The sequence below is a fragment of the Cavia porcellus genome, unplaced genomic scaffold (assembly GCF_034190915.1).
Source record: "Cavia porcellus strain 051 isolate PalLab524CR breed Dunkin Hartley unplaced genomic scaffold, mCavPor4.1 scaffold_23, whole genome shotgun sequence".
NCBI classification, from domain to species: Eukaryota; Metazoa; Chordata; class Mammalia; order Rodentia; family Caviidae; genus Cavia; species Cavia porcellus.
The window spans coordinates 11,845,768-11,868,822 of record NW_026947506.1 but is presented as its reverse complement, the minus strand read 5'-3'; the positions used below and the strand labels follow the sequence as shown (position 1 = coordinate 11,868,822).

At 37.2% G+C, this 23,055-nt stretch overlaps 1 protein-coding gene across 2 annotated transcripts; it reads left to right on the top strand.

Moving 5' to 3' along the window:
* The first annotated feature begins 5,475 nt into the window (after positions 1-5,475).
* Positions 5,476-21,996, top strand: LOC134472434 (zinc finger protein OZF-like). Of its 2 annotated transcripts, none has more exons than XM_063233799.1 (4): positions 5,476-5,635; positions 15,320-15,446; positions 15,642-15,702; positions 17,231-21,996. In XM_063233799.1, the coding sequence occupies exons 1-4, from the start codon at positions 5,633-5,635 to the stop codon at positions 18,717-18,719; spliced, it is 1,680 nt and encodes a 559-aa protein (XP_063089869.1). In that variant the 5' UTR covers positions 5,476-5,632; the 3' UTR covers positions 18,720-21,996. The 2 variants fall into 2 exon arrangements, with proteins under 2 accessions (XP_063089869.1, XP_063089870.1); XM_063233800.1 differs by having other exon boundaries at positions 5,489-5,697.
* The last annotated feature ends 1,059 nt before the right edge of the window (positions 21,997-23,055 follow it).

Below are 23,055 nucleotides of genomic sequence, written 5' to 3'. Positions count from 1 at the left end.
ACCAAAGAATTGTGAGATTCACATTCAACTAAAGATCAATAAGTTGGTCACTAATACACAAAAAACTTCTTGTATATTGAATAAGGGTGATTGACTAAAGCAATATTTTATGTCAAAACAGGAATTTAGATTATTGTGAGAGTCTCATTATTGTCATGATGCAATACTATGTATGGTTCTGATTCCTGATATGCTATGTAAAATATGCAACTGTTAACACTGTAGGTATTCAAATCCTAAAAGGTCCATGGATAGAAGAAAATACGTTTCATTTAATGTTCTAAGTTGCTTCATGTTTAGATAAAATGGTAATGTTAAGCTTACTGCCTCTTATATACTGTATCATTAACAAAAACTTCTGGATGTTCAACAGCTAAGGTTTAGAAGCCAAAACTTAGAGGAACAGATGGACTAAACCGATAGCCAATATTTTGGCCCTAGCCCTTCAACGTTGGTGTAGACCCAGGATATAAAATAACCACTGGTTGCATCATCCTAGGATACTATGTGTGTCCCTGGTTGTATCACTAAGAAGATGATGAGATCACAGAGGAAAGTCATCATCAATGCAAGGTGTGCCTAAGGAGAGTGACCAGGAGAAAAATCTCCCAAGTTTTCACAGAGAGCAACGTGGTCAAGCAATGGCTGTGAAACTTTTGGGTGCTGACACTGACAGAAGAGCCATGAGGTTGCTCTGCATGCATCTAGGATAACTCCTGAGAAGACCTAAGTGACGTTTATATGAACTAAGGAACTGATTGTAGTTAATGTAGGTCTCATGTTAGCTTGGTTTGAACCTCCTGCAGAAAAGTCTGGCCTCTGGAGATACTGTGCAATATAAAATGTTGGCTGCCGGAGAATCTTGGATCACTAATATCCTCTGACAATTGCTGTCTATGCTGGTAACTGACTACTGTTATGAACTGATCAACTAAGATGAGTTTAAATTGGAGTTCTCCTCAAAGTTTCCCCACCTTGAGCTGGCCACCTATCCTGGAGCCAACAAAAGAAATAAAGAGAGAGATGTCGGAAAGCGTTAAAGCTGAATACATGTGCAGGGCTGTGGTCTGACCTGGGCATGGTTGAATTAAAAATGAGGAGACACTTCAGGGAACAAGATAGGTCACTCCTGAGGCCACCTGGAGACTTCCTACATAGTTTTTCTTAATCAGCATGCTCTGTTGTTGTGAGAGTTCCTTGATCCTCTCACAGGAGCCTGCTCAGGTTTCCACCATTGTCCACTCAATTCCTTGCTTGTTCTGATTAAGTACATGCTGACCTTGTGATAGTTGGCTGGCTGGTTAGCAGCATTATGAGCTATGAAGAGGATTTCACTCTTCCACTGTGCTCAAGAGAATTCCACTTGTCTCATTCTTTTGGTCCTTTGCTGTGCAATTTTTTCAAGATTTAGCATAGGCCCCAACAGAAAATTAACTTTCAGAAAAGATAACTGTAAGTTTCCTGAAAAGGTTACTGCATGTAAAATTTTCTGCACCTGTACATGGAAGTGTTATGCTACCTATCAACAAAATATATTGCTACCTTATCAATATATTGCTACCATATCAACATATATTCTCTTATTAACATATTGAGGGGTGTTGTATTGATTTCTCGGAGGGCATGATCATACAACTGTTCACATCATTTTGAGTATTCTGCATAAATTTTTGTAAGTCAGTACTTACAAGTGAAACTGGTAGATGATTAAGTAGGCATCCATTGATTTGTTAAGTACTATGTAACATGAGTCTAGGTGTTTCTAGCAGTTCATTTGTTTCAACAATGAATGCATCACCAAAGGCCTGTTCTGCCTGCTTGGCAGAGAATGGGTTGTACAGGAAATTAGTGGTTTTCATCTGCAAAGAATTGCTGTAGTCAAACTGAAATAGGTACATGCTAAAAATCTTTCAGGGTATTCATAGATTAAAAGCTCATTTGCATAATTAGTTGAATGAGTTGATATATTTTGAAGATGTATTTAGGACATACACCTACCTGAATTATATTAGATATTTATTTCTTTACTTTTATACAGGTACAAAATATCTGACCTAAAAAAATTTTTAAAATATATTCTTTCATGTCATTGTTTCTGTGAGGGAAGTTTGGTTTTGACTGTTTCCAATACAGAAATATCTTGGAAAATAGGAGTGAAAAGAAAAAGATAACTTTTTTTATGAGATGAAGGAGTCAGAGAAGAGTGAGGGAGCCTGAGAGGAAGAATCCAGGGACCAGATTTGGTTCATGGGTTCCAAGTCACATGGCTGCAATGTATACATAAAGAAGTGATTATATTAATCTCCTACAAATCTCTGATGCCAAACAAGTTATTAACAAATGGATCACATGACTTTAGGGAATATATGGCCTCTAGGGATATTAAAATCCTGAAGACCAGTGTGACAATTTGTGACAAGGAAACTATAGGGCAAGAGGAACTTAGAGTTTGAAGTTCTTAAGTGTCCCTGCTGCATCAGAAGTAAACGTTTAATTGGATTAGGAATTTCATTCCATTTCAGCAATAATTGTGCCCCCAATGCTTGGCAATATGATCGCTTTTAGAATTCAGGATTTTTATGAGTCTGAATGAGTAGCAAGCTTGTCCTGGAGAATTGATGTTTGCATTTCTTTCATGTTTACTCTCTTGCAGACTATTACTATCATTTAAATAAAATGTCTTCACTTTACACAGTAACTGCTCATTTTGTGTTCACATACTGGGTTTCTAGGTGGAAAATTAATACAGACAATAGTTGAAAATGAAGTCTGCTATGTCTCAAACAACCTTCCCACTCTCTATCCTGTTGTGTGGCACCTTGGCCTGGGCACAGAATATTTTCTGACATCAGGGGATTTATTCATCCCTGGAGGATTGAACCTGAATCCTGAAAACATTTGCAGCCAATTATGGAAAGGCTGCACTAAGTACTGAAAGAAATCAAATGTAGCCATGAAATGGCGAGGTTAAACATGACATTTGTAGAAAACCTAACACCACTACTTCTCAAACTTTTTAATGAAATTGAATGGGAAGTGGTACTTCCATGTTCACTGCTGGAAGCAAGTATTACCCTGATATCAAAACCAAACAAGAATCCAAATAAGAAAGAGAATTACATGCCAATCTGCCTAATGAACATTGAAGCAAAATTGCTCAATAAGATACTGGCAAACAGACTGCAGAATATCATCAAGAAGATTGCACTCCATGATAAAGTGGAATTCTTCCCTGGGATGCAGAGGTGGTTCAATATGCATAAATCCATAATATAATACACCGTATTGACAAATCCAAAGGCAAAAATCATTTGATCACTTCAATAGATGCAGAAAAAAGATTTTGACAATCTCCAGCACCTATTCATAATAAAAACCATACAAAAATTGGGAGAGATGATCTTTATCTCAATCTGACAAAAGCCTTTTATGACAAACCCACAGTAAAACTCATACTAAGTGGACAAAAACTGAAAGCTTTCACTCTAAAATCAGGAATAAAACAAGGATTTCCACTGTCTCCACTCATTTAATGTAGTCCTGGAAACTAGCTGGAGCCATTAGACAAGAGAAAGAAATAAAGATATGAAAGGAAAATGTTAAACTATCATTATTTGCAGAAGACAGAACACGCTACTTAGAAAACCCTAAATATTCCAACCAAAGACTTCTAGTTTAATTAGCAAATTCAATAACATAGCTTTTTACAAGGTCAACACTCAAAAATCAACAGTCTTCTTATACACAAATAGCAAACTCCTGGAAAGAGAAATCAAGGAAACAATACCTTTTATACTGACAGCTAAAAACTGAAATATTTTGGAATCAATCTAACAAATGATGTAAACAACCTCTACAATGAAAACTACAGTACTCTCAAAAAGGAGATTGAAGAAGATATTATAAAATGGAGAGATATCTCGTACACTTGCATAGGAAAATTTAATATAGTGAAAATGGCCATACTTCCAAAACTATGGTACAGATTCAGTGCAATCCCAGTCAAAACCCCAATAGCATATCTCACAGAATTACACAAAATAAATCCTAAAATTCATCTGGAACCAGAAGAGACCTAGAATACCAAAGGTGCTCATAGGCAACAAAGAAAAGACAGGGTTCATCACAATCCCAGACTTGAATTATACTATAAAGCTACTGTGATTTTTAAAAAGCTGTGGTACTGACAATAAACAAAACAAAACAAAACCAGACACAAAGATCAAAGAATAGATTAGAAGACGGACAAACAATCCCAGAAACACTAAACCATCTTATCTTTGACAAAGATGCCAAACACATTCACTGGAGGAAAGACAGCGTGTTTAATAAATGGTGCTGGAAAGACTGGCTCTACACATGCTGAACATTAAAACTGGACCCATTTCTTTCAACGTGTATTAAGCTAAGATCAGAATAGATCAAAGATCTTATATTACAACAGAAACATTAAGTCTGCTGGAAGATACAGTAAGTAAAACTCTAGAAGACATTGATGTAAGTAAAGACTGTATGAAGAAAACATGGATTATACAGGAACAATCACCCAGAAACAACTGAGATGTCACCCTACTGAAAAGCTTTTTAACAGCAAGAGAAACCACTGGCAGAGTGAAGAGACAACCCACAAGGGGGAGAAAATGTTTGTCAGCTGTTCCTCAGACAAAGGATTACTATTGAGAGCATAGGAAAACTCAAAAAATTCAGTCTTCCCAGATTTAAAGACCCAACCCAAAAATGTGCATCTGACAAGAAATACACAGTTCTCAGATGAAGAAAGAGAAACAGCAAGTAAGTATGTGACAAAATGCTCTACTTCTCTGGTCATTCAACAGATGCAAATAAAACAACACTGAGATTTCACCTTGCCTCAGAAAAAATGCCTACTGTCAAGAAATCAATCAATAAGGAATGCTGGAAGCCTGGGGGCGGGGGAGAGGATCCCTTCTCCATTGTTGGTGGTAATGCAACCACTGTGGAAATCAGTGTGGAGATTCCACACAAACTAGGTCTACAGGTCCCACCAAATCAGCTTTTCCCCTTATGGGTATCTGCCACAAAGATTTAAAAACATCATAACTCAGTGATGTATGTGCACCCATGTTTATAGCAGCACAGTTTGCGGTAGCCAGATCTTGGATGGAATGCATGACTTCTAGCTTCCCAGTCAGGGGCTTATGCTGCTGAGCTAAAACCCTTATCCACATTTTTTACTTTTTATCTTTGAAATAAAATCCTTTTGGGGGGAAAAAACAAGGACTGAGGTAAAGTCCTTTAGTGCAAATACCCATCGGAGGAGCTGACATCAACACTGCAGAAGACAGCCAGATTCAAAAGTTCCACAATCTTTCATTGGGGAATCACAGTTACAGGCTGGGTTTTTTTTTTTTCCTGTAATTATTCTGGGTGGGGAAGGCGGGCAGGAGAGCAGGAGCCAATCAGTGCTGAAGAGGCGGGCTATATGAACTGTCCAATCAGGCGGGCCAAGGTAGGCGGTCTCTTCCGGTGTCATGGCATCTGTTGCTTGTCCTGAGCAAAACGCGGAGACCTAGATTCTTGCTAGACTGCGTTTCGTGGCTTTAATTTGCTGTGTACTGCTTAGAAAGAACCTGGGAGACCTCCGAGCTCTGCAATGGTGACGTTATGGGATGGCAGCAGTGAAATGGGGTGGAAGCAGGTTGAGACCAGTTAGAAGTGGTGAGAAGGAGCCGTGCTGTCTAGAGCCTGCTTGCTTAGCTTCAGACCCTGAGGTCCTCTAAGGCTAACAGCGAGTCCTCTGTCCCTTTAACCTGTCGCTGGAGCCAGGACAGTTCTGGATCCCTAGAACGCTTTTGCCACTGTGACACCACCAGGCCACAGTGCCATTTTTGAAATCGCTTGTTGTCCTGGCTCCTCCAACAGTCTGGGCTAAGGAAGATGCTAGGGGAGACCCTGACTCCGATGTGGTTTCGAGCGGGGTGCAGCTGTAATAAGCTAGGTCTCTGTTCTCATTCCTGTCAGCAACAGATCTGGAAGGCAGAAGTTTATAAATGTCTGATGCAGAACCTCATAGCCACAACTGCTCTCCTTAAACTTGTGCTTTTTTGTATTTATACTGATCACCTCAATTTATAGTATGTTCTCGGGTTTACATCCTGATGACAGGTGGTGGCAAATTCAAAGATGTGTAGTGATGTGCCTCAGTGGAGGAAGGTTCCTAAACACATGGTGAACTCCTATTATCATACAAAACTATACAAAAGATTTCTGAACACAAATATTTAGGAGACACCCCTGCTCATAGACTATGAGAACAGCCATAGAGTTTTGACTTCTGAGAAAAATGAAGCAGATGTGAGAGTGGTAGCAAGGGCAGGGTAAAGTGTGCTTGATAAGGACAAACTCAAGAAAGGCCTGACTTCATCCTCATTGAAAAACGTCTGAACTGAGGCATTTGCATGGACATATACACGTGATATCATTCTGAATTGAAAGGAATGTGGGTGTGATCTCTGAATAGACAGATGATTTAATAGCTTGTTTGATCGTAGACATTGTTTAAATATGGAAATTCTCTGCAACGAACTTTACTAAATGGTGTAAATGAGAAGACCTAATTAGAAATTGTGCAGGGATATCAATAGTTAGGCATGAAGGGTTTTCTGCTTAGCATTGATCAGAGGAGCGTGGAAAAGATGTGGAAGGGATTGGTGTGATGCAGGGTGGCAGTAGTGGGACATACAACAGAGAGGGTCTTCACTGAAAGTCAGGCAGTTCTAAGAGTAGGTATGAAGATAAAGTTGTGCTCTGAGATGAGATGAGATGAATGAGATGAATAACATTAGCTCTGGCAACAATCTGTATTCCTCATCCTTATCCAGCCATGAATTCTGTGTTCTATACTAATTGTGATTATCTCTAATTATGTCCCAGTGTCATTAAGGTGAAACTGGAATTTTATTTGTACCAGGGATCAAACTCATGACCTCATGCTTGCCAGGCAGGCATTCATGCCGCTGAGCTAAATACCCAGCACTGAAAGTGTTTTCTGTATACCATGGAAGATAGTAACAATGTTTCTTAGAAAGTGTTGAATACTGTTGGCATTTTTCTATATTGTACGCCTATAATTTTTTAAAACAAACCAAAGGTGTCTTATGCAGTGACTTTTCAAGTTTCACTTTGTCTGAGGGGTGTCTCAGTCAGGGTTTCAGTATTTCAGATCACTCTGTAACTTAAGCTAGCCCCAAACTCGAGGCAGTTCTCCTGCATCAGCCTCCCAAGATATGTTTCTTATATCTGAATGAAAAGTGATCACTTTGTGACCCTGAGCTATAATTTGCAGGTTGGGCCTGGTTTCATTGTTTATACATTTTTACATTAAACGGTTTTTCATTAAAATTTGAGTCATTATTTATGTACCATATTTGATGTTATTTATGTTTTGTTGCATGAGACCAAATTAAAATATCAAAATGCTGCGTAAGAATATTATATTAAGAACAAAGGACTCAGTGTCCTAAATGACATTTGAAGAGATATCATCTGTAGTCTATCAGAGTGATTGATGAGATATTTGTCTGCCTCTGTGCTTTGTGGATGCTGGTCTTGCAGGCTCCCACTGTGAGTGCTGCTTTAGAGACAGTGCACAGGGATTCTTGCAGTGACTCAGTACAAGAATCAGTGCTCCTGTTTGTCTGTTACATTAGCAGTGAGTTGCAATATAGCATCAAAATTGCTGTCTCCAAAAATGTGTATATACACAAAATTAATGACCAAGACATGGATTTAAAATTTGAAGAATTCAGTCTCCATTCATCTGTTTTGAATTCATTTAGTTTAGTTTTATTGAGACAGCCTTTCTTTATGTATATCAGCTGGTTTTGAATCCGTTATGGAGCCTAAAATTGCCCTGACTTCACAGCATCCCTGTTGTCTCAGCCTCTTGAGTGCTGGGATTATAAATATGTGTTTTTTAACCCTACAAAATATTGAGGCTTGGCACTGTAACTTAGCTGTACTGTAGCTTGGCAAAAAAGATGCCATCTTGAGCTTTGCATTTAAGTAGTGCCCTGTATTTCACCCAGAAAAATGGAAAATCACTCTGGGTTGAAGTCCCAGGAGAAAAGTAAAATGATCTGTACCCAAAGAAAAAAATTAACCTGCTCAACAAAAGGAGCAGAATACAGTTGTCATCCAAAAATTATTATGAGAGTCTAGCTAAATGATTTCCAACAGGATGTTTTTGTGATTGTGTCTTATAAAACATCTGTAACTTTCCAGTTCAAAGCCTCTCATTTAGATCCTGAAATGGGGGTCAGGGTTCTGTATACAAGTGGTCCTGAGACCAGCTAATGAAATTCCTCATTTCTCCATTGGGTTGCTTGGATTCCTATATTGTTGTTCACAAACTCAACTCAAGCTGTAGAAACCTTTACTGACACAAGCAAACACCAGGATAAAATGTCAGTGCCACTGAAATGAAAGAATAATAGTGAAAAGGAGAGGAGAAAAAAGACAAAACACCATGTGTTGTAACACCCACCTCTTTTCCCCATCAATGAAGAGGCTGAAACAGGAGAATGGCCATATACTCAAGGACAGCCTAACATACACAATGAGTGCAAAGCTGGCCAGAACTCCAAAGTGAGACTATGTCTTTAAATCAAAAACCTAAAATGAAAAAAATAAACAACAAATGAGAGAGTAAGACTATTTAAAAAAAAAAACAATAATAGAGCTGAGTGAAAGTTGACTTATCTAAAATGGGAATTATTGAATGATGCTGCAGAGGAAAGAAGGCCATGTAGTGGAGTCCAGGAGGCAGTGACCAAAACAGACTTAGGAATGGCACCATTTGTGCTAAAGCACAACAGTGACCTCCTTCCTCCAAGACATCTGCAATTCACTAGACTGAGGACTTGTAAAAGCTCATGGAAATGTTAATCTCATGGCAAACAAGCAGCTTGAAATCCAGGCTTTGAAACTTGGCCTTTAGCAGACATTTCATATTGAATTTGAAATAGGAGAAATATAATCCTGCCCTGTTTGATGTTGTTTGTTGCCTCAGGACATTGAGGAATTAAGTCACAAAACAAAAAATGTTCAAAAATTTTCTTAGAAAAAAGTGAAGAATAGCCCTGAAAATTCAATTTTCAGAAGTGGTCTTCAGTGTTTTGGCCACAGACCTATTGTCAGGGGTCATTTATACAGCAAAGTCACAATGTGGGTACAGTGTGGGTCTCAAACTACAATCAACCTATAAGGTTATAGTTGCTTAACTAATAATATTCAGCAGGGGAACAAGTCAGCCAGAAAAGGTATGGGGAAAGAGCCAAGGCACTTTATGGGAACAATAGTCCAGTTCTGGTCATTGAGTATGGTAATTGATACCTATCTGGACTTCCTGGAGGAGGTGGTGTTAACTGTAGTACATTTCAAGCTATCATTTTTCTCTTCAGGAGCATGTAGACATGGTCACTGCATCTTCTCCTTCAGGCCTGGCTTTCTTCAGCTGTGCCTCTAGTGGTGATTGTTGTATTTAGTTTTTTGCATTGTCTCTTTGAGGTTCCAGTTCCCTGCTGATTGTATATCTATTTCTGTCTACATTGACCTCCTTTGCTAAAATCACAATACTATTTGAATGGATAAAGTGATATTTATACATTTTAAAATATTCTTTAATAGAGGACAGGGATGTAGCTCAGCAGGCAGAATCACCTACCTGGCAAGTGCCAGGTTGTAACTTTTATCCCCAGTACATAAAAACAAAAGTAATTTCAACTGCAAGGAAAGAAAGTAGTTTCATTTGTGAAAATGTAGGTTGACAAGATTTATAACTAAATATGTCAATGGCAAATTAAACATTTGTAATAGTCATATTTATTATCTAAAGTTGTTGGGGCTGGCGATTGAGCTCAGTGGTACAGGGAGCTGCCTGTGAAACACCAGGTCATGAGTTCAATCCCTCATAGAAAAAAACTCCACAGGTGTCAGTGATGTAGTGCTATGGGCACAATTATTGAAACTGATACTTGTTAGTTAAGAGGCTCAATGTTTCTTTTGTAGTCTGTGAAATACCTACAGATAACATGGCAATTCCAGTGAATGATATACTCTCCCCTATATGGTTGCTATTTTCTGAGTTGTTTTTATTTTTTCTTTTCCCACATACTTGAAAGGTGAAAATGTTGGCTGATGCTAGGTAGAATACCGTGATAATCATTTTTTCAATTTAATTGTATATTTCCCTATATCCATTAAGAACACATTATTGGCTACAATTATGCCAGGTGAAATTATAAAAAATTCATAATGTTACAGGCAGGTGAGTTTAGTTAGAAATACAGGCAACCATACAGTGATATAGTGGAATGAAACTCCTGACCTTCTATGTCTAGTATGAGTTTGTGTTTTCTAAAATGGAAGAATGAATTTTAGGCACAACAGAGGTGAAGAGCAGAATATATATATTCAGAGAAAGAAAGTAAATCAATCTATTTTGCCCTAAATAGGATACATTTGCAGTGGGAAGTAGAACCAGGGAACTTTTACCTGCAGGTCACTTTCCCTTCCCCTATGCAACTTACCTGTGTCCAGAAAAGAGTCTCAACCAGCTAGTTGCATATCATCACTGCCACATTTAAGCACCACTCAAGTCAAAATCTATATGTATGCCCCCACACATTTCCACCAGAAACAGTCAGACTCCCAGTGGTCGTGGGCTTCTCTTCATGGTCTTATAATAAAGGCTATTTTGACTTTATATTCTCTTCTTTACTATACCAAAAAGTCTATCAAAAAGTTTCTGTCTGAGAGAAACCGGAGGGGTTCTGAGCCTGTGGCAAAGGACTCTGTCTTTTCTAGGGACTTTATAGAATAAAATCATGGTGTGAGATGGGTTTAAGGTGAGTTAGCTTACTGAGGTTACTGAGGAGGTAAATTAGATTCATAGGCACACAAGAATTAGTTCTATTAGCATTTTCTGGAATAATACAGAACCAGAATATAAGAAATGTAAAGGTGATCTTTTTATTTAAAGAATATGGAGAGGAACCCACAGCCACCAAGGGTTTGGCTTTTTTCTTTTCTGACTGACTATGGGATTATGGGGTATATGTGACTTTTGACTGGATGTGGTGCTGGGAGCGGACAGTGATGTCATGCAAGGAGCAGATGGGAATTTTCTTTAGGCCCTTCAGTAAGAAAGAGGAAGGTGTAATCAAGGAAAACATAGGAAGTGGCCATATCAATAAGCATCACTGATTTGGCCTTCCACCACCTTGAACTACCACCATGAGTTCCTGTAATTGTTTCTAGGGCAAAATTCTTCTAAGTATATCCTTCAGTTTCATTGAAGAAATGAAAATAAAGAATTTTTGCTATTTGTCTTCCTCTGTGGCTGGTGGTAAACCATTCACAAGAAATATTTTTTATCAATTCATTAATGCATTGTAGATACCATTACCAAAATTACAGATCAGTTCACCTTCAGAAAACAGAAGCAGCATTTAAATGCAGGGACAAAGCCCTTCAATGGAAGTGTCCCTTAAGAGATGAGATCAACATTGTTGAGTACAACCTACTACCAATTTCGCTGACTTCAAGAAAGAGAAAAGTTTATACTGATATTGCTAGAGGGGAATGAAACTCTTGGTCTACTATGTCTGATACGAGTTTGTGTTCTCTAAACTCAAAGAATGAATTTTAGGAACAATAGAGATTAACAGAAGAATATACTTATTGGGAGAAAGAAACCTGCCTGAGAGAGAGAAAGGGTCCTGAGCGGGTTGCCAAACACTGTCCTTTCTAGGGACAATGATTTATATTGAAAATCATGTGGTGAGATGAGTTTAAGGTGGGGAAAACTAGAAACTGACAATGCAAATGGGCCTAAGATGGAACAAAGCTATGGTAGCCAATAAGATTAAAAGTTCAAGAATAGTGGATTAAATTGGGAACAAATGGGGAAGGGAGTTTCATAGAAAGTAGGCATTCTTAGGCAGCTGTAACTCTTTCCTTTGGGTTTGGGTGGGTGCCTGCTGAGTTCTTCAGGATGATAGGAACTATTTAAGATGTCCCTGTTTACAATAAGGATGCATTTGTTTGAATGGTGACTCCTTCCTCAGAGTGCTAGGGAACTATTTAGAATATGAATCCTTATATAAATTTGAACATCATTTGTCTTGAGCCTTGGCCCATAGCATGAGGTGTCTGTCTTCCCCATAGTTACAAGGTATCTGGGCTTCTGCATGGGCTGCTTGGAGGAGCTAGCCTTGTCTCATTCCAATGGTATTTAAATAAGTCAGCTGTCAGTAACAGTATTGTTTGGAAAATTGATTACAGATGTCTTGTGCTCTGGGTGAATGATCTTGAATAACAGTGTGCCATGTAGACCACTGTTGAACCATGATTTACATGTTTTGAAATTTAATTTTAGTTGATTTGATATTTTTTCTTTGAAATAAAATGGATTTGGAAATAACAAGTCTGAGGTAGAGCTCTTCAGTACAAACACTCCTCTGTCGAGGTGAGTTCACCACTGTGGAAGAATGGCAGCTCCAGAAGTCTCTGCACTGCAGTCTACCATTTGGGATCCTCTCTTGCAGGGGGGGGTTCCTTTGCTTCTTTATTCTTGACTCAGAAGTAGGGCAGTAGAGCAGGAGTCAATCAGTGAGGAAGAGGCAGGTTATATGAACTGTCCAATCAGGCAGGCCATTGCTGCCTGTGACTTCTGTCTCTTCCAGTGTCTCAGCATGATTTACCCGTTCTGAGTACAATACTGGTAGCAAAACACTTACTGGATCTCATTTAGTGGTTTCGAAGTCCTATGGCCTGATTAGCAAAGAACCTGAGAGACACTGGAGCCATGGAATGGTGAGGTTGTGGATGGCAGCCCAGAAATAAGGTGGATTGGGTAAAACCAGTTACAGGTGTTTAGGAGGAGTTCCAGTGTCTGGAGCCTCAGGTATGTAGTTAGCTTCATCTCCTGAGGTCCTCCAACATTGGCCGTGGGTCACACACTGTCCCTTTTGCCTCTCGCTGTTGGCAAGGGTGATTTTGCATCCCTCAGAACCCTGGCTTCACTATGACAGCAGCAGTATCACCTTTGAGTATCATCTTTGAAATTCACTGCTGCCCTGGTAACTCCACCATCTTAGGCATGGAAGGAGATTGGGTAGACACTTACTCTGATGCTTTTTATAGCTGGTAGAGCACTAATGAGCTAGGTCTCTGCTCTCATTCCTCACAGTGGCAGATTGGGTATGTCTAAGTTTATGAATGTCTGTAATGCAGGGCCTCATAGCCACAACAGCTCTCTTTAAACTTGGGCTTTTTTGTATTTATAGTGATCACCTAGATTTGTAGTATGTGCTCATATTTCCATCCTCATGACAGGTTTTGGCAAAGGTCCTGAGAATTCAGAGATGTGTAGTGATGTGCCTCAGTGGAGAAAGGCTTCCCAAACACCTGGTGAACTCCTGTAATTATACAGAACAATGCAAAATAATTTCTGAACATATTTAATTATTTAGGTGGCACCCCTGCTCACAGACTATGTTTGTGAGAACATCCATAGAGTTTTGAATTCTGAGAAAAATGAAGCAAGTATGAAAGTGTTAGCAAGAACAGGGTAAACATTTGCTAAGGACAAATTCCTGTAAGGGCTACCTGTTAAATCCTCATTGGAAAATGCCTAAATTTAGGCCTTTACATGGAAATATACATGTGACATCCTGCAGAATGGAAAGAAATAGAGCTGACTTCTCAGAATTAAGAGCTAATTTAATAGCTTGGTTTATCATAGACAGTTTAAATAAGGAAATGTTCTGCAGTGGACTTTACTAAGTGGTGTAAAGGAAAAGACCTAAATAGAAATTGTGCTGGGATATCAATAGTTAGGCATGAAGGGTTTGGTGCTTAGGGTGGATCAGAGGAGTGTGGAAAGGATGTGGAAGTGATTGGCATGATGCAGGGTGCCAATAGCAGCATTTGTAAATCAGAGGTTCTTCACTGAAAGTCAGGTAGTTCTTACAGTAGGTATGAAGTTAAAATTGGGTTCTGATTGCTTCCTTGAGGTGAATAACACCAGCTTTGGTAACAGTCAGTATTCCACATCCCGGTCAACCCCCAAATTTAATGTTCCATACTTGAGATGTAATTTTGATTATCTCTAATTATGCCCCAGTATCATGAAGGTAAAATTTGAAAATTTTTTTGTACTAGAGGTCGAACTCATGACCTATGCTTGCCACGCAGGCATTCATGCCGCTGAGCTTAATGCCCAAATGTGAAAATGTTTTGTGTATAGTATGGAAGATATCAACATTGTTCCTCAGAAAGTGTTTAATATTGTTGGAATTTTTCTATATAGTATGGGTACAATTTTTTAAAACAAACAAAAGATGTCTCTTGCAGTCCTTTTCAAGTTTGACTTTCTCTGTGGTTTGTCTCAGTCAGGGTTTCTCTATTTTAAACAGCTCTGTAACTTAGGATGGCCCCAAATACAAGGAAGTAGTCCTGCACCAGCCTCCCAAGATATATTTCTTATATCTGAATGGAAAGTGATCTCTTGGTGACACTGAACTATAATTTGCAGCTTGGGCCTGGTTTCATTTTATATACATTTTTTTAAAAATAAATCTGTTTTCCACCAACATTACAGTTATTATTTATGTACCATATTTGATGTTATTTATGTTTTGTTCTATGAAATCACATTCATATTTCAAAATGCTGCTTAAGTATATTGAGAACAAAGGACTCAGTGGCCTAAATGAGATTTGAAGAGACATCATCTGTAGTCTATCAAAGGGATTGATGATATATCTATCTGCCTTTGTGCTTTATGGATGCAGGTCCTGCAGGCTTCTCACTGTGAGCACTGCTTTAGAAACAGTACACAGGGACTCTTGCCATCATTCAACACAAGAATCAGTGCTCCAGTTTGGCTGTTACATTAGCAGTGAGTTGGAATACAGCATCAAATTTGCTGTATCCAAAAATGTGTATATACATAAAATTAATGACCAAGACATGGATTTAAGATTTGAAGAAATCAGTCTCCATTCAGCTGTTTTGTTTGGTTTTGTTCATTTAGTTTAGTTTTGTTTTATTGAGACAAGTTTTCTGTCTGTATATCAGCCAGATTTGAATGCCCTATGGAGGCTAGAATTACCCTGACCTCACAGAAACCCGCCTGTCTCAGCCTTTTGAGTGCTGGGATTATAGCTATGCACCACCACACTTTGCTTTTCATTCAGATTTGTGTGAGAGATTTCATGATATCCCAGACCTGGGGTCTCAACCTTCTTTGAGAAATATATGTATGATCCTTTAGGAGGCGGTAACCTTTGAGGATGTGGCTGTGAATTTCAGCAATGAGGAGTGGACTTTGCTGAGTCCATCCCAAAAGAACCTCTACAGAGATGTGATGGGGGAAACCTTTAGGAACGTGGCTGAAATAGGTAAGGATGACTTCTTATTGTCACTCATGCTATCAGAATATTGTTTGTTTCTCATCAGTGCTGTTTCATTAATAGGAATGTGAAAGATTGAAAAATAGCTCAGACCTGGTCATATTATATTATAAATCTAATCAAAATCTATTAATTTGTATATATTACTCTAATGAGCCTGGTATTTCTATTTCTATAATTCAGGAGGACTTGGGGATAAACAGCAAGCTGAAAAAGAATACAAAATTTACTGGAGATACTTAAGGTAATTCACACTCACAAGGAGAAGGATTCTTCTGAGTAATTAGTGAGTCAGCAGAAAAATTACTGCCAAAGAAATGAGGCACCATTCAATTTAATGTCAGTAATATTCTTGAAAGATGTATAAGCTGGGCATGTATAATGAGGGAAAATGATGACATTGCATATAGATGTGTATGAAAGGGATACACTTTGAGTTATGATGACATCCTGCCTTCAGTATACATACCTATACATACATGTTAATGAAACTCATTCATTATCTAAAAATTGCTAAGGTTGCAGTAGAATATGAAATAAAACTGAGTGCTCGGGTTTCCAAGCCATGCTCTAGAGAATCAGCTGTTCTGATTATAATTCTTAGTAGGCTTGTGAAATCGTAAGTGCACTCATTCTAAATATCAGTATGCAGTTGTCTCTAGATGGTGATTCCCTCATACTTCTCCTTGATATATTTTTAAAAACTCAAAATCCACATTAAATGCAGATAGATAATTTCTCATATACAAAGCAGATCATGTTATAATAGATCAGGGCTTGAAACTGCTTAGCTATCTATCACTGGATTTGTGAAGTAAAATTTTAATAGACTCTGTGTGATTCTGCATTCTTATAAACCCAGCACCCTAGGAATCAGATTTTGCAGAATGCCAAATTCAAGTTCAAACTTCAAAGCTTAATGATGAGTGCATATCTCTTAAAATAAAAAAGCTAAAGATTTTGTGCCAATACCTGTTGTTGATTCCCAGCATGGAAAAGAAAAAAAAATGTGTTATATAATGTCAAAAAAATAAATAACATACTGTCATTTGCCACAAGAATTAGGTGGGCCTTTATCCCATCAATTCATTGAAATAGCTCAGCTATAAAACCTAAAAGGTCAGAGGGTTTGTTTTAGATGTGAAACCAAAATATAAATCATACAATGAAAAAACAGAGAGTCGATAAAGAAAGGTAAGTTTCACAATTAGGAGAAGGGAATGGCAGATTAAGGACAGAAGGGAGAATGTGATGGGGAAACATATCAGAATGATCTGCATGTCATACACATATGTACCCATGCCCAAAGTGAAGCTAAATATTCTGCATTTCAAAAGGTACCAACTTTTAAGATTCCCAAATGTGTACCAGTCTTTTTGGAATGGTTGTTTTCAAGATATCTTACAAGGCATTCTGTTGCTTGATTGTCAGAATTTCCTAGCAGGCATTAAAAACAGAACTTGACATCAATGTAGTCATTAACACAGACCCAATTCACTGTGATTTTTTTGTTTTTCTAAATTTTATTTAAAGGAAGATGAAAGAAAACAAAATCAGTTGAAATAATACTACTTTCAAAGTGAAAATAAACAGTGAGTAATCACAAGTTGATGATTACATATAGTGCTCATAGAAAGAGATAATCAAGATACAAAAGTGAAACATATGAAGTGGGGATTCGAACGGCGAGATTACAAACAGTTTTGTTTAACTCTCCAACAAAAAGTTAGTAGTAGGGTTATCAATCCTAAATGTGATTTTTTTCCTTACAGAAATGACAAGCTAGGAAAATTCTATGGACAAACATCTTGGAATCAGTGTAAAGAATTTCTTTTTACTTCAGAAGGTAATGTGGGTGTGAAAGAAACAGAAACACAACACGATGTTCAGATCCATGAAAAATATTGCAATGGAGGGCAACACAATTTATTTAACCAATGCGGGAAAGGTTTTATCACACTTGGAATTTGTAAGAAACATGAAAGAATTCACAGAGAAGAGCAACCCTACACATGTAAGCAATGTGGGAAAGCTTTTACAACACTTACATATTGTCCAGTATATGAAAGTCTTCACTCTGGAGAAAAACATTATTTATGTAAGCACTATGAGAAAGCATTCAGTACAGGTACTTATTGTGTAATCCATGAAAAGATTCACACTGGGAAGAAATTGTATATATGTAAGAAATGTGGGAAAGCTTTTAGCAATAACATTCATTGTCAAATACATAAAAATCTTCACACTGGAGAGAAACCCTATGTATGTAAGCAATGTGGAAAAGGTTTCACCCAACGAGGAAATTGTAAGAAACATGAAAGAATTCACACTGGAGGGAAACCCTATGTATGTAAGGAATGTGAGAAAGCTTTTACCACATCTGGACAGTGTAAGCAACATGAAAGAATTCACACTGGAGAGAAACCCTATGTATGTAAGGCCTGTGGGAAATCCTTTAGGAAAAGTGGAGATTGTAAAAAACATGAAAGAATTCACACTGGAGAGAAACCCTATGTATGTAAGCACTGTGGAAAAGGTTTCACCCAAAGTGTAAACTGTAAGAATCATGAAAGAATTCACACTAGAGAGAAACCCTATGTGTGTAAGCAATGTGGGAAAGGTTTTGCCACTCGTGGAGGTTCTAATCGACATGAAAGAATTCACACTGGAGAGAAACCCTATGTATGTAAGGACTGTGGAAAATCTTTTACCACACGTGCAGATTGTAAAAAACATGAAAGAATTCACACTGGAGTGAAACCCTATGTATGTAAGCACTGTGGAAAATGTTTCACCCAGTCACTAAATTGTAAGAATCATGAAAGAATTCACAATGGAGAAAAACCATATGTATGTAAGCAATGTGGGAAAGCTTTTAGCCAACATTCTCTTTGCAAGCAACATGAAATAATTCACACTGGAGAGAAACGCTATGTATGTAAGCAATGTGGGAAAGCTTTTAACAGATATGGATATTGTAAGCAACATGAAAGAATTCACACTGGAGAGAAACCCTATATATGTAAGCAATGTGGGAAAGCTTTTAGCCAACATGCTCATTTCAAGCAACATGAAAGAATTCACACTGGAGAGAAACCCTATGTATGCAAACAATGTGGGAAAGCTTTTAACACACATGGAGATTGTAAGCGACATGAAATAATTCACACTGGAGAGAAACCCTATGTATGTATGCAGTGTGGGAAAGGTTTTACCCAACATGGAAATTGTAAGAAACATGAAAGTTCACACTCAAGATAAAACCAGTATATATAAGCATCATGAGAATGGTTTGAGCACATGTACATTTTGCATAATGCATGAAAACCTTCACACTGAGCAGAAAACTTATATATGTAAGGAATGTGGGAAAGGTTTCAGCAGAAATGCTCATTGTCCAATACATGAAATAATTCACACTGTTAAGAAACCCTAATGTATGTGAAGGATGTGGGAAAGCTTTCACCACACATGGATATTGTAAAATACATTAATGACTTCACACTGGTGAGAAACCCTATGTATATAACAATGTGGCAAAGCATTTACTGCGTACATTCATTGCAAAACACATGAATGAACTCCCACTGGGAAGAACCATTGGCTATGTAAGCAATATAGAAACTTTCAGCAGCCAGAGTGAAAGTGAAATACATGAAGAAACTCACACTTTCAATAAAACCTATGTGTTACGGGATTATTCTCAGCACACATGATGATTGTTACATATCTGAAAGAGCTCACTGGGCAGACATCCTATGTGGTTTTGCAATGTGAGAAATATGGCATTCCATATTTGTTGTTAAAAACACAGAAAAAGCCCTACTGGTCAGACTGTTTAGACCTAAGTCTACTTTAAAATTCCAAGGAGACCTGAAGAAATCATCAGTACAGAAATTTGATGTCTATATTTCTTCACAAATTTTCCAGAAATGACAAATCTGAGGTGGAGATTTCCTCAAATGCACATGTTGTATGGTTTTCAGTTAATCACTTGTACCTCTCTAGATTTTTAATAGTGTCTTTGTTCTTCAACATGCAATCCTGTAATTAAACATGGTAAATGGAAATGTGCTTTTCACTTTGAAGTATGGATAGTGTCTATGTACTCAATGTTTTGTCTTTAAAAATTTATTTTTATATTTTTTGGTGAATTGTAATGTTTATTTAAAGAGAAAAAAACTAAAATTTGTAGAAATAATGCAAAATTTCAGAAAAATAATAAGAAATCACTAGTTCATAAGTTACATATTGTTATCGTAGTAGTTGTTCAAGTTACAAAATTAAAGCGCACAAAGTGACATTCAAATAATGACACTGTGAACAGTTCACCTAAATGATCCAATAAAAAGTTAATAATATGCTTATCTGTCCTACACACTTATTTTTTATCTTAAAGAGGGTAAGATTAAATATGACAAAACAGAACAGAACAGTTCATAAGAAAACAAGATAAGGAAACACACATTTCAAAGCAAGTCCACTGGAGATGTTCACTGCCTATCCTTCCAAATAGTTGTTCTCATCTTCTCGTGCATTGAATATATACTGAACATTATAGAACTAATCAAATAATTACAGGATGATGAAGGCTTTTTATGTCTTCAAAACCTGATTTTGGGGAAGTCAATAATGACTACAATAATGTCTCTCATTCTAATTGTGGTAGCTGTCTTTATCTTTACATATGCTGAAATTGAACATAAGAGACCAGACAAATATCACTCTGAACAGTGAATAATAGTATCCTGAGAAGGAGAAAGGTGAGGAATTGCCTAAAAAGAAGGCAGAGGACATTGTTAAAAGTGTATCAGGATTTAAAATCTACAGTTGCCTTATTGCTCTGTTTAGTTTGATAACATTTTGTTCCAGTCTGTCTACTCATATTAGATTTGAGAGCATAGACTGATAACCCAAAAATAGCAGGTTATACCATGGCAACTATTCTTAATTTCCTATTAACTTAAAACAAAAGACTATATTACTTACATTGTCTTACTATGAAATCTTATTTGAAGCTGGTTTGTTTGAATGCTATTTGGCCTTGACTGATTTTATTCGCATCCACATGCTTGCTGGTATCAAGTCTAAGAGTAGAGGCAACAACTCTGAAGATGACAAGATGTAAAAGATATCCATTGGGGGGCTGGGGATTTAGATCAGTGGCTTAAGAACCTGCCTGACAAGTGTGAGATCGTGAGGTTGATCCCCAGTACCAAAAAAATAAATAAATAATAGGTATCCATTCCAGGTTTGATTATTAACTGCTTTCACGTCCTATAATGTTTCAATGTTGTGTTTTTATAAAAATGGCTATGTAATGTTATGCTTAACTATAAAATGCCTGATGATGCAGACAATTCTGTTGAAAATAATAAGAGAAAGCATAGTAAGTACTGCACATCACCTATCTGTCTTTTTCATATCATGGTTTTCTCGGAATTTGTTTCGTTGTCTTGTTTTGATTTGTTTATCCCCATAATACATAAAGGATAGATATTTACATAGAGATTGACACAGGAGAAGACTTTCTAACATATTTATAGGAACAAATTATATAATACATGAGGTAATGAACAGATATTCTGAAGAAGAAGAGACACTAAGAAACCCAATGCTAATTCTGTAGCATTATGATATAAACTCTAGCAATACTATTATTCACTCTTCAGAGTGATATTAGTCTAGTCTCTTAATTTTTAGTGAATTGTAATGTTAACACAGCATCTGCTTTAGTCTTTTGATACACATGCTTCATTTTCTGTGTCATAATTCATGTTTCTGAAGTTGATGCAATATTTGGCATTAAGATATACATTTATAGAGGCTTGGAGCATGTGTTTTTGACAAAGATGTGTTCTTTTCACATAACTTGTACATTAATGAATGTTATGTTTTCTACGTTGTGAAGAGATACAAAACCTGCTGATCTGCTAACATCACTGGATATCACACCATGTTCATTATGTTGCCTGATTTTCTTTCTCAGGGGTACCAATATTTGTCATTTATGTAAACCTTTGTTTTTCTAATCATCACAATTTGACCTGTCATGTTTATATTGCATCTTTACTTTGCTAGTAGGGTTTCCCCACATGTACCAATAGTAAACCATAGTACTGTGAATTTCTGGTTGCCCCATTCTGGCAGCACCATAACATGTTTCCAATAGCACATCACAAAATATGTTAATGTCTCCAGAAATTATAAAATTTGGCATGATTTATGGGTAACCACTTTGAAATGAATTTTCCGTAAATGTGGAGTTGTTTGGGGGGAAAAGATTGTTATTGGATATATCATGCAAATGCCTTTATCTTATTCCTTCATGCTGTGAATGAACTATATATTTTGTAATTATTACTGCTTTTTCCTCAGACACTGAAGTAATGGCATGAAGGGAAACCTAAATTTTGAGCTGTCAACACAATAAGAAGTAAATTTGCTAAATTAAGATTCAGATTGTGTTCTGTTTTACTGAATTGTGAGTTTATACAATATCATATCTCTTCGTTTATAAAAACTTGTGGCTGATGTATGTGGTGTGTGATGATTATCTTTAAATACATACACTGGGCCATGAGTGCCAGTTGGTTTCCTGTGGCCTATGGTTGACACTTCCATTTTAACATTGATTAAATTTGTAAAGTGTTTAATGCAGTGTTGTTGAATACAAAATCTGCTTAGGTTCCAATGGAATTCTGTTATTATAAACTGTGGTGTCATGAAAACACAAGTGAGCATCGCATTAAATACCCCTAATCCACTGAAGATAGCTTGCCCAAGTCTCAATTATCCTTGGAAAAACAAATTACTTACCTGTTGTGTAATCACCAATCAAACTATATCTATTTTGTACCTTAAGTACCTGATATACTTCACAAAGTAAAAGATGCTGTGAAGTACATTGGCAGGCTCTATGCACTATAGCATGTGGCCAGATTCCCTGCAGCACATTTCTGCTTACCATCAACAGGAAAATTTTGAATTTGTGTTAGAGCTAATAATACAATACTGAATCTACAAGACATATATCCTGAGTACATGCACTTTCTCATTTTACCATAAAAGTAAATATTGCTGGTCCTGTTGATGCATGCTTATAATCCTAGCACATCAGTGGGCTTAAAATGATGGAAGAGGAAGTTGAGTCCAATCTACACAATTAGGGTGACCCTGTCTCAAATATATCTTCAAGTTCTGCAAATGTAGCTTAATGGTTTAGTACTCCTCCCTTTCGTTCCCCGCGTCAACATTTTTTAATACTCACAATTACACATCTGTAGTTGTCCTTTTATCACTTGGCCACCAACAGTTATCCCCGAGCATCAGTTGGGAAACAGATTTGTTTATGCAGTGACCATCCTGAGCATCTTTGGGCCATTGTCAATTTAACCCATTCATTCTTGTATTGAATACAGTAGAATTGTCACTTTTATGTTCCTTTTTATTTTATAAAACCTAACAAAAAGTATGCAATTTTTGTTCATTTTATGTATTTAAATAATTGCATTGGTAAGGAGTTACCTGTAAAGATTAGGATAAAGGTGATTTCTTTAGTCCCAGCATGAGGAGAAAATGAGATGAGAGGAAAATG

What these genes read in the sequence shown, in the direction of transcription:
- LOC134472434 (XM_063233799.1), top strand. An exon ending in TAGGAACGTGGCTGAAATAG is followed by an intron (nt 15,447 to 15,641) that starts GTAAGGATGACT and finishes TCTATAATTCAG; the next exon opens with GAGGACTTGGGGATAAACAG. An exon ending in ATTTACTGGAGATACTTAAG is followed by an intron (nt 15,703 to 17,230) that starts GTAATTCACACT and finishes TTTTCCTTACAG; the next exon opens with AAATGACAAGCTAGGAAAAT.